The sequence below is a fragment of the Varanus komodoensis genome, unplaced genomic scaffold (assembly GCF_004798865.1).
Source record: "Varanus komodoensis strain SLA01 unplaced genomic scaffold, ASM479886v1 scaffold74, whole genome shotgun sequence".
Taxonomy (NCBI): Eukaryota; Metazoa; Chordata; class Lepidosauria; order Squamata; family Varanidae; genus Varanus; species Varanus komodoensis.
Window position 1 is genome coordinate 1308902 of NW_025336401.1, and position 14761 is coordinate 1323662.

A 14761-nucleotide genomic window follows, 5' to 3' on the forward strand; every position below is an offset into this window, starting at 1 on the left:
AGGAGAACTTCGCTTCCTCCCAAAACTGAAGTAGAAAGCTGACACTTAAAAAAAGAGCAAAGCAGTTGGTGCCACTGCAGTCAGTCAGGCAATGTCCCAAGTGCCACAGCCTGCTCGGGCAATGAGCTGATGGCGTGGGAGTCATGCAGGTGGGCACCGCTAACGGCTGGAGCTTCGCGTGAGGGGCCTATCCCCCTGGGGCCCTGCTCCCAGCAAGTGCAAGCTGTGTCAGGGTGCAGAGGAGGAGAACCGTCGGTTTGCACCTGTGGGTCACGCTGTGGGGTAGATGTGCAGTGTGAGGAGTAGGCAGTCCCGGGGCAGCTCAGTTCAACCCTCTGCCTGCCTGAGGGGGTACAGGTGGGGCAGCTGAGCATGCTCTGGGGACACCGGCAGGCCACTGAGGCGAGGGGGCCGGCGGCAGGCGCTGCCCTGTGCGTGCAGAAGCACCTGTGTAAGCAGTAGCTAGCTGGAAATGGGGCGGGGGGCCAAGGACCCCTGGCCAGCTGTGAGCCTCTTCCGCGAAATCCCCTGGAATGCAAAGAAAGAAACAAACCCAGGAATTGCCAGGAAGTTGCTCCTCTGAAGAACAATGCCCGGTGGGGCCATCTCGTGGGGGAAGCAGGCCTGCCCCTGCCGGCCGTACCTGGAATGAGCCTTCAGGACCCTCCTAGGAAGAATCACAGGCAGGCAGCATTCCATCTCTTTAAAGGGATGAGGTGCAAGGACTGGCTCTCCGGCATGAGCACGCTGCGTTCTTGCCGTGTGCGCAAGAGGCTAAAGTTCTCGTTGGGAAATGATCTGAACACAGCAAATCACAGCACCTGAGGTACACAGGTGAGGAAGCAAAAAGCAACCTGGAGGGAAAACCCCATGGAAGGCTGGCCGGGGCTGCTGCAGAGGAAGGGGACGGCCCAGGCAGGAGGAGTGGCACGTGCTGGCACCCCGTGGGAGTGGGGGGTGCCCGGGGGCCTCGCGTCACAGCGCTCTGGCCGCAGGAGGAAAGCCAAGCCATGGACAGCCCCAGGAGGCATTCCTGGGGCCCTGCAGGTGCCTTCCCGGGAGCCCCAGCCAAGCTGCCCGTGCTGTCCGGGGAGGGAGGCTGCGGTAACGAAGGCACAAGCACCGTGCCGTCAGCACGGCTGCTGCTTGTGGGGTGCAAAGCCCGGAGGATGCCAGGTGGGGGTGGACTGGAAGCCGTGAAGGCAAGAGGGCCCCCCTTCCGTTTGCCCCCCGTGGAACAAGAACGGCAGCTGTGGCAGCTCCGCTTTTCCCAGTCCATATGGTTTGCTTTATTGAGAATGGCTTCAGAGAGATTGGGTCACTTCCCATACAAGGAGGATGCGCTGACCTTCACGAAGCAGGCTCCCGGTCTGGGCCCAGCAGATGCAGTGCTCTTGCAGGCACGCCAGGCCCCGAGCCCGGCCGCGGGAGGCGCCAGGCTAAGCCCCCACGTGGCCCAGCGCTGGAGTCGGCTCCCCTGCCCGGCGGCTGCAGGAGTGCTCTTGGCTCTGAAGCGTGCAGGCTGCTCCGGGCTGGCAACCCCCCCCCACAAGCCGTGCCCAGGAGAGGCATTTTGGAAAAGGAGGGTCCCCCTGCGAGACAGCGACGGGGGGACGGGCCCGTGCTTGCCGCCTGCCCCCGTGTCACTCGGCCAACAGGCTGTGGATCTTGGTCAGCAGCACATCCGAGTCAGACCCTGTGGGCACAAAGAAGCAGGTCTGACTGTGGTGCCCTGGGCCGTGGCCACCTGGCCGGCACTGTGCCTGCCCATGGGCAGACTCTGTCTCCAGGCACGCTGGCCTGCAGTGCCCACCATCCACAGCCAAGCCCCATCTGCAGGGTACAGCTATGGAGCAGCAGGATCAGGTCTGCCCCTTCCACAGTGTGGAAAGGCTCACACTGAGTTCCTGGTTATTACTTGTGCCATATGAATTGGTGACTTTTCTGGTTCTGCAAATGCCCCCAGTGAAGTGGAACTGTTCTTGTCTGTGCATCGCAGCACGTAAAATACAGGAGGCCCAGCTCTTACCTGCAGGCTCTTTTCTCCGGGACCATCTTCTGTAAGAGCAAGAGGGGACAGGGTTAGTTCTCAGGCCAGATTAACTTGCCACCTGGGCTTCACTAAGCTCAAAGTCGTGTTTTGATCCTTGGACAGGAAGCAGCTTGGGGCAGATGGGCAATGCATTGCAGTTTCTTGCACCACAGGAGCTGGGCCAGCCTTCCCCAGCCTGGTGCCCTGCAGAGGACATGGGCTTCAACCCATCATCCCCAGCAAGCACGGCCACAGGCACAACAAAAGGCGTCTCCTAGGCCAGCTCGCTGCATCACGGTCAGGCCTTGGAGAACCGCAAGGGGTTCTTTCACCTGCAACTGGCAGCCTGAGTTGCCCAGCCCCGAGGCCATTCCGGAGCAGAGACAGCTCCCAGGACGTGCGCCATGCCTGGAATGAGGGCAAGGGCGTGCCCGGCGGGGTCTTCTCTCAGCTCCGCATGGAGAGGATCAGGGCTACGGCTCTGATCAGGGCCCGCTTTATTGCCACGCTACGTGCGGGGCCAAGGCCCCCTGAGCTGCGGCCGAGAGGGCGGCGTCTTCACCAGGACTCGCCGGGGGAGCGCCCCATAACGCCCACCGCTCTCCCGCCCCTCACTGCCCAAGCAGCCCTTCCTGCCCCACCAGGTGCAAGCAACTGTGGTGGACATGCCGGGCGGCTTCCTTGGCATCCCCAAGCGCGTGGGAGAGGTGGCAGCCTTCCCCCCACCACGCTGGGAAAGGTGGGCTCTGCAGGGATGGGGAGTGCGGGGAGGCCCTGCCGCCCTGAGGGAAGCCCGGCTCCTGCCGGCTCCCACTTACTTCAGCAGCAGGAAGGCCCACGCGATCAGCAAGAAGGAGACGCAGTCAGTCACGATCCAGATCATTTGGTAGGTGGCACGAGGCTGTGGGGAGGGCACATGCGGAATGGGGCGTCGGGAGAGCGGAGCCGGCAGCTCTCCGCCTCCTGGGACACTGGAACGCAGGCCGGGCAGCCTTTCGCAGCCAGACCCTGGGTCCACCTGGTCCGGGACTGCCGTCGCAGACGGGCAATGGCAAGTCTCCAGGATTTCAGACCGGGGAGGGGTCCTGCCGCGGCCCGATGCCTGGCCCTCCCCGAGAGCATGTTCCTGCAGGTGGAGGAGTAGCCCCTTACCAGAAGCCAGAGGGGACGCTCCATCCCTTGCAGCACGTGGCAGGTGTTTGTGGTGACGGAACTGGCCCCGGCACACCAGAGGACAGAGAAGAGCCACGGGGCATTCACCACGTACAGGTTGACTGAGATGTTGTCCTGGCGGTACTCCCTGGGCAAGGAAAGCGGGTTCGTGAGGCAGGGGCGGTCAGCACTGACAGAGAACTGCCGGTGCTTCACAGGGATGCCTCCAGGGAGGCCCAGTGACCTGCTCTGTGCAGCTGAAACAGGCCACTGCGGCACGTTTCAGCTATGGCAGGCTGAGGCGCATACCAGAGAGCACTGGGATATCCAGGCCTTGGCTACAGCGTTCCATGTCGACTGAACCCAGTAATCATGGGCTAAGTGAGGGTTTGAACAACCCTCGAAGAACCCATGGTTGGTTGTTGGGTTACATGAGGGATGCGCAGTCCTCGCATATCTCACTGCCCCAGCTTCAGCTGAAAGGGCAAGCTGTGGCCACACCTTGGACGGTCCAAGTGGCCACAGCTGATCATGCAAACTGGTCCCTTCAACCGGTCCAGTTCAGCAGCAAGGAGCAAAGGGGAAATCTTGAACTCTCTCTCTCGAGCAGCTTCCCTCCAAGGCTGTTGCCACACCTCACAGCCGCGTGCGCTCGGCAGCTGGGGATGGCGCAACCCTTTACGCACCAGCGAGGCACCTGGGGGATGGCTGCGGACCTGGCGCCCTCGATCTTTTATGTGAAACGCATTTGCTGCACTGCACGCACCCAAGCGACCATCCGGACGCCCGGCTTTTTGCCCTCCTGGGGCAGCTCATCCTCTGCTTGAAAGCGGCTGAGCCGGCCAAGCGGTCCCGCCCCCACCCCCAGGGCTAACCGGATCTCTGCAGTGCTCAGGTTTTGGTAAGGCAGGTTGACACGCAGGGGTGCTTCCGTCTCATTGCTCAGCCTCTTCCGTTTATAGACATGCCGGAATCCAGGGGCCTGCTTCTTCACCTGATCCCGAAACTGCTCAGGTAGCCACAGGATCTGAGGCAGGTGGGGAAAACGGGCATGGAGCGAGGCCTCGCACGCTCTGCTCCCACCGCCACCTCCAAGCCAGGCTGTTTTCCGACAGACTCCCCCGGCCTGGCACTCTCCAAAGGGACTGGCCGACCACCCACAGCTGGCACAGCCCTTGTCGGCTGCTGGGGGCGTCCCGCGCCTGCCTGTGCCCTGCCTGGGAGCTGGAGGCACTACCTGTGGACTTCTGCCTGATGGGCTTGCTCTCCCACAGCCCCCCCGATCCATACCAAGGGAAGAGTGGCAAATTGCCAGGCAGGGCTGTCGCATGGGCTAACCCACATGCGGCCCCCACACGTCTGGGGGCCTGGATCAGAAATGCACAGGAGCGTGCGAGGGATGAAATGCCCATCCAGCGATTTCCCTGGTCCCGAACCTGAGTCCCCCAGCTATTTGGTGCAGGGGGAGGGGGCTGTGAGGGCGAGAGAAGCGTTGCGGGGACCTTTCACACGTTGGCCTGCGTTGTCCTGAGGACAGCGTGGGAAGGAAAGCAACGCACTCAGTTCAAAGTGCAGCAAGCTTGCACAGAAAAGTGCCTCTAACTCCCAGCATCCCCTGGCCAGTACACAATGCGGGGAGCTGTGGGGACCCCCTTTCCTTTCACAGAGCTGTGCCCCTCAAGGGGTCTTCGCCTGGATCCACTCGTGGTAGAGGCTACAGGGGGGCTGGGGGCTCAGGACCAGCATGCCTGCTCCCCTTCCTGGGCTGCCTCCTTCCTTCCCAGGATGATAGCTGAGCGAGCCTGGAATGCCCCATTCAGCCTTCCCTGCCCCGCCGGTTGGGAACGATGGGAGCTGTGGTCCAACCCCTCTGGAGAGCGCCAAGCAGGTCAAAGCTGTCCCCACAAGGGGGAGGAGGAGGAGGACCCTCACCAGCTCTGGGGAGATTCCCGACTGGAGGACGGCCGCCACTGTGATGTTGACCAGGTGCTGGTACTGGGGATCCTCCTCTGGCCGCAGGTCGAACATGACCGCCATGTTGTGCCTCTCCGCCTCACCCAGCAGCTGCGTCAGAGAGAGGATGCGCTGGGCCTTTGCCAGGATCAGGTCGTCGCGTGAGAGGCTTCGTGCAGTGGGGAAGGGAGGGTTCTGGTGAGGAGGGGGGAGGGCATGAGGGCACGGTCGGCTGGGCCCCGTGGAGCCGGCCCCCCACCATTCCCACCGGCCGCCTGCTTCTCCCGCCAACTTGTCAGGGCATCTGTCTCTGGGTTTTCAACAGGAAGCAGCCCCTGCTCTTGTTCCCTCCGGGAGAATGGAGCAAAGGGGCATTGCCAGGGTTAAGAACAACAGCAACATTTTCTTCGCTACCTTTCAAGCATAAGGCAACTTGAAAATGGCTAAAATACACAATATGAATTGCTCCAAAACAACGTCCATCAAAACTAGCAAAGCAGTGAGAGCAGCAGTAAAACCCCAAACCCAAGCAGCTGAGCCCAAAAAGCGCACCCCGTGCCTTCAGCTGCCGGGGGACCGGGAACCCTTGGCCTGGCATTAAAGAGAGGACACTTGGCCACACAGACATCACTGGGGAGCGTTCTATGGCTGCAGGGGGGGACGACCCCTTATTCCCACCTGTCTGGACCACCTCAGTGCCCCAGGACAGGCAGGCCCAGCCTCTGGCTGGGGTACAAGCTAGTAACAACGTCACACAACGTCATATATATTAAGTAAAGCCAAGCAAGCAGTGCTTCTCTCAAAGAAAAATGGTGCTCAGCTGCTTCTGGAAAGGATGCTATGTTAAAAGAGCCGCCTCTGGGGGAGAATTTTGGAAAGATGCGGCAGTCCAGCGGCAGCCTTGGTCTCTGGGGAGGCTAACCTTGCTCCCAGGTAAGATGCAACCTGGAGCAGGACCGCTGCAGGAAAGCTTCCGAATCGGGGCATCCCGGCTGCCACCAGGGCTGCCGTCCCAGGGGGTTTGCACCACGGCTTGCTCGCTGCCCGAGGGATCCCGTGAATGGGCTGCTGGATTGGATGGATCACAGCTCTGATCCAACGTAGTTTTCCTTATGGTCCAGTATCCCCGGATGTGGGGCAGGATCATGCAGAACCAGGCGCGCACCCACTGTCTCATGCTTTCTACCCTCGTTCAGCCTCTCTGTGCTCTCCCGAAAGGCCCCCTCCCCAAAGGTTTTCGCTGCCCTTCCACCCAGCAGCCCTGCGCGGCTCAGTCCACAGACTACAGAACGGCCCCCCGAGCCAGGCGGCCCCCCGCACAACCCAGGCCACCTGGCTCTCAGTCCAGCCGCGCTTGCCTGCGCCTTACCTGCACGAACCAGCTGCCGGCATCCAGCTGCTGCAGCTGCGTCCAGTTGAAGGCGCTGGCGCTGGATCGGGCCAGCACGGGGAAGACCTCTTCAGCATTCGTGGTCCGGATGAGCGTCTCGTCGTGCATGATGAACGGCACCCCGTCGGCACTGGCGGTGAGAAAGACGGAGGGGGCTCGTCTGGGCTGCGGCTCCGTTCTTCCCAGCTGGGGGAGGGGTGGATTGGGAAGGAGGCCAGGAGATCCCTGGCCTGCCCCTCACCTCACCAGGACGTCTGTCTCCCAGGCACTCACGCCACAGTTGGCCGCCTTCTGGAAGGACATCAGGGTGTTCTCTGGCGCGAGCTGTCGGGAGAGGAAGCATGGCAGGTGCACAGCCCAGCCTGCGAGGGGAAGGCTGGGCCGCTGGACTCGCACCCCCCCCCCCGCACTCGACTCCACTGCTAGGCTGTGTTCTGCGGAGTCCCATGGCTTAAGGGCTGCATACAGCAGTGAAGAACCTCTGCTCCGTGGGCCCGATTTGGCTGTGGAGCCTGGGGCGCCTTTGCAGACCCCTCCCGGGTTCTGCTCCCTGGCCTGGGGGCCGTCGGGGTCTCCCGGAGGAAGCAGAGGTGAATCCCTTTGCTCTCCCTGGCTCTCTCCAGCGGAGGCAGGGGGCGTCCCCCAAAGGCTGCTCCCGCAAGCCCCTTCCCTCTATGCACAGCCCCAGGCAGCAAGCCTCCACGGGGGCCCGGCCCTGTCCAAGGGCCCTGGGGAAGGGGTGTGTGCAGCGTCCCACGGATCCCTCTGGGCCGAGAGCAGGCCGCCGGAGTCCTGGCGAGACGGGCTGCCGGGGCTGCGTCCAGGTGGGGGCAAGGGAGAGGGAGGCGGCCCTGCCTCCAGGCGGCGCTCCAAGGAGGGTCTTTGGTTGGCCGAAGCAAAGCAACCGCTGATTGCCCCCCGCATCCTGAACGCGCTCGCAGGGGTGCTCCCCCGTGGCTGCTCCCTTCCAGGCAGCCCAGCAGCCCCCAGTGCAGGGCTGAATTCCCAAGGGACATGCCTTTCATCACCCGGGGAGACCCCCCCACCCTAAAACGTGCCGTGGACCCACGAACCACACTCCTGCCCCCGGAGTCTGCCCACTAGTGCAGGGCCGGCCAGTTCTGGGGACTGGTGACCGGCACTGCCCGCCGTGGAACCGCCGTGGACCAGGCCCCCCTCCACAGACTTTGCGAGGGACAGAAAAGTGCCTTTCCTGGCAGGTGGTTTAATGCAGCAGCAGCAGCAGCAGCAGCGTGCAAAAGCAGCTGAGGCTGCGTGCGCATGCGGCCACCCCGGCCCTCAGCATCGCGGCCGGCTTTAGCACAAGCTGCTCTCCAGAACGGTCCTACAGATCGCTGATATTTTTCCTGCACGGACAAACGGGCAGCTCTGGGTTGTTCCAGAAGGCGCCCCCCACCCGCCTCGCTGGTCTCCTGCATTCCAGCTGCCAATGGTGGCAAGCTACTCACCATGGGAGCTCCACGGTGCCCAAACAGAGCTGGTTTGGGGGGCAGCTGGCTGTGCTCCAAAAAGCAGGGGGAGTCGATGCCCAGTGGGGCCAGGTACAGGGCGAACACTGAGCCCAAATACAGCAACAGCAGAGGTATCCGGAGGGCTGCGGAGACGGGAATGCACCCACGCTGGGAATGACGCCCACAATCTTTCAGAGGGCTGTGGGGAGCCAGGGTCCTGCCCCCCCTTGCAAAGACCCACTAGGTACAAACGATGTTGTGGCCATTCCCAGGTCCTGGCTGCCTCTCCTGGGCCGTTCTCGCTCCCTCCGTCCAATGAGACACCGCTTCTTCAGAGCGGAACAGGGGGAGGCAACAGCGCCCCCTGCCAAAGACGCGGCCACACGGGAGACCCTGGCCCATCCTGCAGTGGACCAGCGGCCGCTGAGCGGTCCCGCAGCGACCACTTCCCAGGTCCGGGAGAGGAACGGCAGCCAGCTGCGAGGAAACCGGAGGAGCCCGAGGGCTCTGTCGCCGTGGCGCAAAGCCCCAGCCAAGAGTGCTGGGCTCCCCTACCTGAGCGGGAGGTCCGGTAAAAGCAGTCGGCCACTGGCCAGGCGAGGAGAGTCATGCCCACCACGGCTCCGATGTGCAGGAAGGGGCCTGTTGCCTGGCGGAGGCAAAAGCAGGCGTCAGAGGGGCTCCCTAGACTGCTGTGGGCAGCCAGGAGCAGAGCAGAGCAGAGCAGAGGCAGGGCCCAGGCTGCAAAGCTGCCTGGGGCGCCTGGGGACTGCAGGAACGCCCGTGTGCCAGAAGGGGGCTCCAGGCAGCGCCAGTCCCGCTCAGCGGTGGTTTCCCCCCCGTCCTGAGAGGCAGGGGGAACTGATGGTCCCAGTAGTCTGGGCCGGCAGCCGGCAGAGGCACAAGCAACTGAGCTAACGGCAGCCATGGGGCGTGCGCAGAATGGCCACCCTGCTCTGGCTTTGCTGCAGGCAGGAAACTTGGAGCGAGCGTGTCCTGAGCGGATGGCTGCTCAGCCTGGCCACGTGGCAGCTCCCAGGAATCGTTCAGTGCTGCAGCTGCTGCCACGAGGGACGCGCCGTCCTGCAACTGAGCCAGCAGCGAGAACAAGAAGTTCCCCCGCTCAGTCGCACAAGTGCTTTAGCCACCAACGGCTCCCTGTGCGATTCAAGAGAAAGCGGCGGTGGCGGCGGCAGCCCGTGTTTTCCAGGTTCCTCCTCAGGTGTGGGCTCTCACCTGCAGAGAGATGTGGGCACTTTCCCACTGGCTTGCCCACTGGATTTCCACTCCCACAAAAGCTGCCGCCACTGCAAGCACTGCCAGGATCAGGAGACTCTGGAAGAAACCGGAAGGATGAGGTCAGGCATGGAAAAAGGACGGCTGAGCTGCCTTCAAAACGCCCCTTCAACAGGGAGGCCCTGCACATTTGTGACAAGAAGCTTGCCATGTTTGCGTTCCCTAAAAAGCCCAGCCTGTTGCTGGATGTTACCCTAACACACAGCCAATGCACGTGGGAAGAGAATCAGTTCTGAACCATGAGAGAGAAATGCAGGGAGGGAGGGGGAGCGGAGTGCACCAGTGGGAGCAGTCAGCTCCTCTCTGGAGAATCAACTGCTTGCTAGCACTGTGTATCCTTCTAGCCTTCACCTGTGTCCTTCTTGGATATTTGTTAATAAACTGGGTCTTCAAGGTTGTTTTTGCCTCTACAGCACCAGCACATGTGATGCTTTGCAGGAGATAAGAGGACAGGCCCCTGCCCCAAAGAGCTTGCAATCTAAAATGGGACGCAGAGGAAGAGGAGATGTGGGTAAGACCCGGCTTGCAAATATCGCTCAAGAGCACACCTTGTGCAGAGAAGCTGGGCACACGCTCACAGCAGGGCAGGGTTACCTTGTGCAGCCAATGCAGCTTGAGGGGCTGGCGGCAGAGTTGCAGGCCCAGTGCCAGAACCTGGGGTGAAAGCGGGACAGGGTTAGAACCAAGGAAGCCCCTTCTGCATCGCAGCTCCGAGACAGGGAGTGCGGGTGAGAGGGGACACTCGGGAAAGGGAAACGGTCAAAACCTGGCAGCAAGGCAAGGCAAGGCAAGGCGGATCCTGCCTGAGGAAAGCGGCTCAGCACGAGCAGCGCGGCTTTTCTTATTTGCATAACTAACTCAGCTGCTTTCAGCTGAAGCAGCCGCTAATGGCCGGCAACCTCACTTACTTAGCGCCTCTTCAGCTTCTGAACTGTTCCCTGAATGGGCTTCAAACCTGATCTTGGCAGCCTTGTAAAAGAGAGTGTTCGCATTGTGGCTTTGCTGAAGGAACGCGGGAGCTGCAGTGTTTGTGCAGGGTTTCCCTTGTTGTGCTAGCACGTGTGATGCCGTTCCCGGGAGTGTGGGCAGGGCGGCGGCGTTCAAACAGTGCAGATCTGCCATGCAGACGCACGGCGAGGGGCTTTCCGTATCATCGAGTGGAAGGAACTTCCTAGCAGGCGGAAGCTGCTCCCAAAGGCCAAATGCTGTCCAGCATATTAGTAGTAGTAGTATTAGTATTAGTAGTATTATTATAACATTTAGCAGAGTGGTTCAGAGTGCTGGACTGGGACTCGGCTGCTCCAGGATCTGGTCTTCACTCTGCTGGGGAGCGCACTGTGCGACGCCGGGCTTCTCAGGCTAGCCTGCCTCACAGGGTCGTTGTTGTGAGGACAAAATGGAAAGATGCGGAAGTTTCTAAGCTACTTCGGGTTCCTTGGAAGAGGAAGAAGTTCAGGTATAACACGTAATACAATAATAATAGCCATAGCCATAGTAGTAATAATTTAAAAATAATGGTGCAAAATGGACAAAGAAGAGACCTAAAGCTACATTCTCTCTGAGAGTGGCCAACCTGCAGCCCACAAGCAGGACCTGAGATCCAGTTCTTTGTGTCTGGGGTTCTGCTGCCCCTGAGCCCGGAGTCAATCTGACAGCCGTTGTGACTAACGGCCACTGGTAGCCAGCCGTGTGTTCCCCGAGCCCGGAGGGCTGAGTCCTCAGCCAGGCCAAAACTGCAGCGGGGAATTCTGGAGGGAGGCAAGTGCTGGAAAGAGCCGTACCAGGAGCACAGAGGCGTACGTCGCGAGGGTTGCCGTTCCAGAGAGCATCACCAGCGACCAGTCAAGCCACCACTCGGTCTTGCGGAAGATGAATCTGTTGGGCAGAACGAGAGGTGGGCCGGGCCGGGCCGGGCCGGGCCAGGGAGGGAGGGAGGGAAGGCACATGGTGCCTTCTACTTACTCGTTGAGGTTGTGGAAATCATTGAGTGTGATGAGGGCGAGGTAGAGCCAGGCCAGGGTGAAAAGGCACACGCCGAGGAGGAAGAAGAACCAGGCGCAGTCGCACTGTGAATCAGGAAGCGACACGCCAGTCCACGCACCCGAAGACCCGCGGTGGGTGCCCGTGACCAGCACTGCCCTGTCCTCTGGTGCGAAGGCCTGCTCCAGTCCAAGATGGGCAGAGCCGGCTTTGGGCAGAGGACACGCGCTCCGCACTCGCTTCATGGAGTCTTGTGGGAGAACAGCGTCTTTTCGGTGGCATTGGGTGGCACCGAGACGATGGGACTCCCCCCAGGGCAAGGTTCCTTCCCTTTCACAAATTAGGTTCTTTCTGGAAATTGCTTTAAAGCAACCAATAATGCTTGGTTTGCAAGGCGCGTTTTTAGCCATTCTCTCTGCAGTACAGCTGGATTTGGTTTTTATCTGGGCGCTTCCCAGCAAGCCCAGGCAGGCAAGGAACTCCACCTCCGACCTCCCCTGCGCAGCGCCGGGCAAGCCAGTCGCCCAGGGCGCCTCGTTCCTCCGCACTCCCCGGGGGGAGCCCCGAGTCTGCCTGCAGGCCTGGGATCGTGTGACAGACTGTCTCTGCAGGGCGGAACCAGAGCCTGGCTTGGGCAGAACGTGCTGTGGCACCAGGAATATGCGATCCTCCGCCTGCTCAGGGTAGCTTAACCCTCACTGCCTGGGTTACGCAGCAGAACAACCCACAGCCGGGGCTGACGATCCTGGGTGGGGCTTTTGGCTCTGAGGCTTGCTGTGCCAACGAGCCGCAGCTGGTATGCTGGGAACCCATGCACTGGAGGAGGAGGGTCTCCCAGAGGGGGCGCGGGCATGCCCAAAGAAGGGGAGCAGCCGATGGCGGGACTCCTCCTCCAGAGCCTGGCGTGGCCCAGCCGCCTTGAGGAAGGCTCGCCGCCCCCTGGCAGCCCTCCAGAGGTGCGGCACCCACACCGCCTTGTCCAGCAGGGTGGGGGCCCCTCCCCAGACGGCGCACCCCAACTCACCTTGCTCGTGGAAAGACCCTTCCCGCTGCGACGCCAGCGGCAGCTGTAAAGGCACAAGAGGCAGGTGGCACACAGGCCGCTGCAGCCCCCGTCCTTCGCCATGGCGGTGGGAGCACCGGGCCCTGCAGGGAGAGAGTGCGCACAGCCGGTCGGCCTGGCCTGGCCTGGCAGACAGAGCGAGGGAGCAGGAGAACAGCCACTCCGCTCGCCCGGACCTCCCGGCCGCTCCTCGAACGGGAGACTCTTGCAAGTGGAGCGTGCGTGGAGCCGGAGAAGCCCAGGAGGTTGCCGACTCCCCGCTATCGACGACTGGTGGGAATTTGTGGGTGGCTTCCCAGAAGAAGATAATCCAGTTCAGGCATCAGGCCTACGGAAACCTGGGCGCTGGGAGTGTCACCAGGCTCCAGAGCCCCACCCCAGCCGCCGCACCTGAACCTGCATGTGGGAGCAGGCCCGCGACACACAGCGCGGCGTTAGTGTGCGGCTCCGCGCTGCGCCTCCTCCGGAGGGGCAAAAGGAGAAATGACGAGGCAGGCAGTGCCCAGAAGCCATAAGAGGGGGATGTGGGGAAACCCGCATGCAGAAGCCTTCCTTTCCCCGTCACTGCCTCTTCTGGGGGTTTTGCCTGGACATCACGCTTTAGCGGCAACAGCCTGCTTCCTGCGGAGCTTAACTTCTTTTGCACGTGTTGATCAGGCGGAGCAGAGAGACGCCTCTCTCTTTCCTCCACGCTGCCCTCGGGCAACGGCAGCGGCACAGCCAGCACCGGCTGCGCAAGCCACATGGGAAGGAGGGTGCGCTGACCGCGTACTTGCAGGGTGGAAAGCGCACCGGTGCCTGGGCAGCAAAAGCAGCCCTTGGGGGGCGAGTTGGTCACGGGGCCCAAATCCAGCACCGGCCCCAGGGGAATGAAGACCTGGATTCCAAGTGTCTTTAAAAGTCAGCTCCACAAAGTGGAAAAGGGAGGCGCACTCAAGCAGCACAACAATGCGCACGAAGGGCGGGGGGTGGGCTTGATGTGGGCGGTCACCTGAACCCAGCTGAGGCAGCAAGCGCTGGCGGGCAGCTCACGGCTCTCAAACCTCCCACAAGCTGCGGTTTCTCTCAATGGGCTCTTTGTGGCTTGTTTATACCGCTGGATTCCGACAACACGAAAACCCAGTCAGCAATCTGCTGCTTCACCTGTTCACTCCTCGCCTTTATCGCCTTTCTTTTTCTTGGCGGCCTCTCTGGCATTGCTTTTCTACATTGTAAACATCTTGGGGCAGAGACCTGGCTTCTTGTTCTCTGAGAAGCATGATGCAGGCAGATGACACCCTCGTTAGAAATTTAAACCCACACGTGGGGGCTCTTTCATACAGAACAGCCCTTTCTTACACGGAGGCAGCGGTATGGGAAAGCGGCGCACTCGCCATCCGGCCTGAGGAATCGGTTCGCCCATTGCCCACCCTGGAGGGACGTGTGGAGCCAGGGGCAGAGCCAAGCTGTGGGATGCGGGCCACCTCCTCCTGCAGGCCCGACCGGTGTTGCTATGGATACCTGAACAGCCTTGAGGGGCCAGGGCAGGGAGAGGGGACTGCCCATGCGGCCCAGGAAGGCACCCCTCTTGTCTTGCCATGTGGCCAGAGGCTGAGGATGCCAGCAAAGAGAGGCGGGTTGGGCCCAGAAGGCACGGGGGGGGGGGGGCGGTTGTCCCTGCAAGCCCTGCGGGAACTTGGCTGGCCCAGGACATGGCTGCAAACAAAGCCATTGCGAAATGCCAGGGAGCGAGGGAGCGAGGGAGCGAGCCTGCATGGGCCCGCAGAGGAAGGGAGGAAAGAAGAGAGAGCTTTTCTCCTTCCCAGAAGGACGCTCCGCTCTGCGGGATTTCTGGTTGTGCGAGGACGTTTTACAGCCGAAACGCTCCAAGATTGCGGGGCAGGCGAGGGGCAGTCCTCGAAAAACGGCAGCGCCGTCTCCTCCTTCCGCCCCGGCTTAGCAAGCGCTTCTCCGGCGGCACAAGAGCCGTCCGCGAACCGCGGGCGAAAGGCGAGGCTTCTCCAGGGGATTTCCGCGACCCACTTCTGCGGGGCTGGGAGGAAGAGGGAAAGCGAGTCGGGGCCGGCGCGGTTCTGCTGCGAAGGGAAACTTCTCGAGCGAGCTTCTCCTTCCGCAGGAGCGATGCCCCTCCCGCGCCGGGAGCCCCAACTGGAGCGCGGCGCGCTTTCCCCGGGCGCGGGTGGGCTTCGCGGAGCTGCGGGGAGAAGCCGCTTCTCCCCGGGCGCGGAAGCCGCCGGAGCCGGCGCGTCGCTCCGGGCTCCTCCGGGGCGCCCGCGGCGAGAGGAGCCGCGTCCTCCCGGGAAGCGCGTCCCCGCGCGGGACGCCCCTGCTCACCTGGCCCGACGCCCGCGTCCCTCGGCGGTGGGCAGGCGCCTCCGCTGTCCGGCCGGCCGGCCGCGGCCCTCCAGCGCCCGCCTCGCCCG

At 62.2% G+C, this 14761-nt stretch overlaps 1 protein-coding gene across 1 annotated transcript; it reads right to left on the bottom strand.

The window, feature by feature from the left end:
- Positions 1 to 1275: 1275 nt before the first annotated feature.
- GDPD2 (glycerophosphodiester phosphodiesterase domain containing 2) lies at positions 1276 to 14730 on the bottom strand. Its single transcript, XM_044452790.1, has 16 exons — positions 14673 to 14730; positions 12300 to 12421; positions 11258 to 11361; positions 11077 to 11170; positions 9890 to 9949; positions 9236 to 9334; positions 8555 to 8648; positions 7997 to 8142; positions 6769 to 6851; positions 6507 to 6657; positions 5117 to 5332; positions 4060 to 4211; positions 3185 to 3332; positions 2851 to 2933; positions 2030 to 2058; positions 1276 to 1696 (listed from the first exon to the last, which is right to left on the bottom strand). Exons 2-16 carry the CDS (start codon positions 12399 to 12401, stop codon positions 1644 to 1646), a joined length of 1614 nt encoding a protein of 537 aa, XP_044308725.1. The 5' UTR covers positions 12402 to 12421; positions 14673 to 14730; the 3' UTR covers positions 1276 to 1643.
- Positions 14731 to 14761: the final 31 nt, after the last annotated feature.

Excerpts from the sequence above, each read along its gene's own strand:
- GDPD2 (XM_044452790.1), bottom strand. The coding sequence starts at position 12,401 with ATGGCGAAGGACGGGGGCTGCAGCGGCCTGTGTGCCACCTGCCTCTTG. Across the intron at positions 4,212-5,116 it reads CGGGAATCTCCCCAGAGCTG|ATCCTGTGGCTACCTGAGCA; the intron begins GTGAGGGTCCTC and ends CACCTGCCTCAG. Across the intron at positions 2,934-3,184 it reads AGCGTCCCCTCTGGCTTCTG|CCTCGTGCCACCTACCAAAT; the intron begins GTAAGGGGCTAC and ends CCCTCCCCACAG.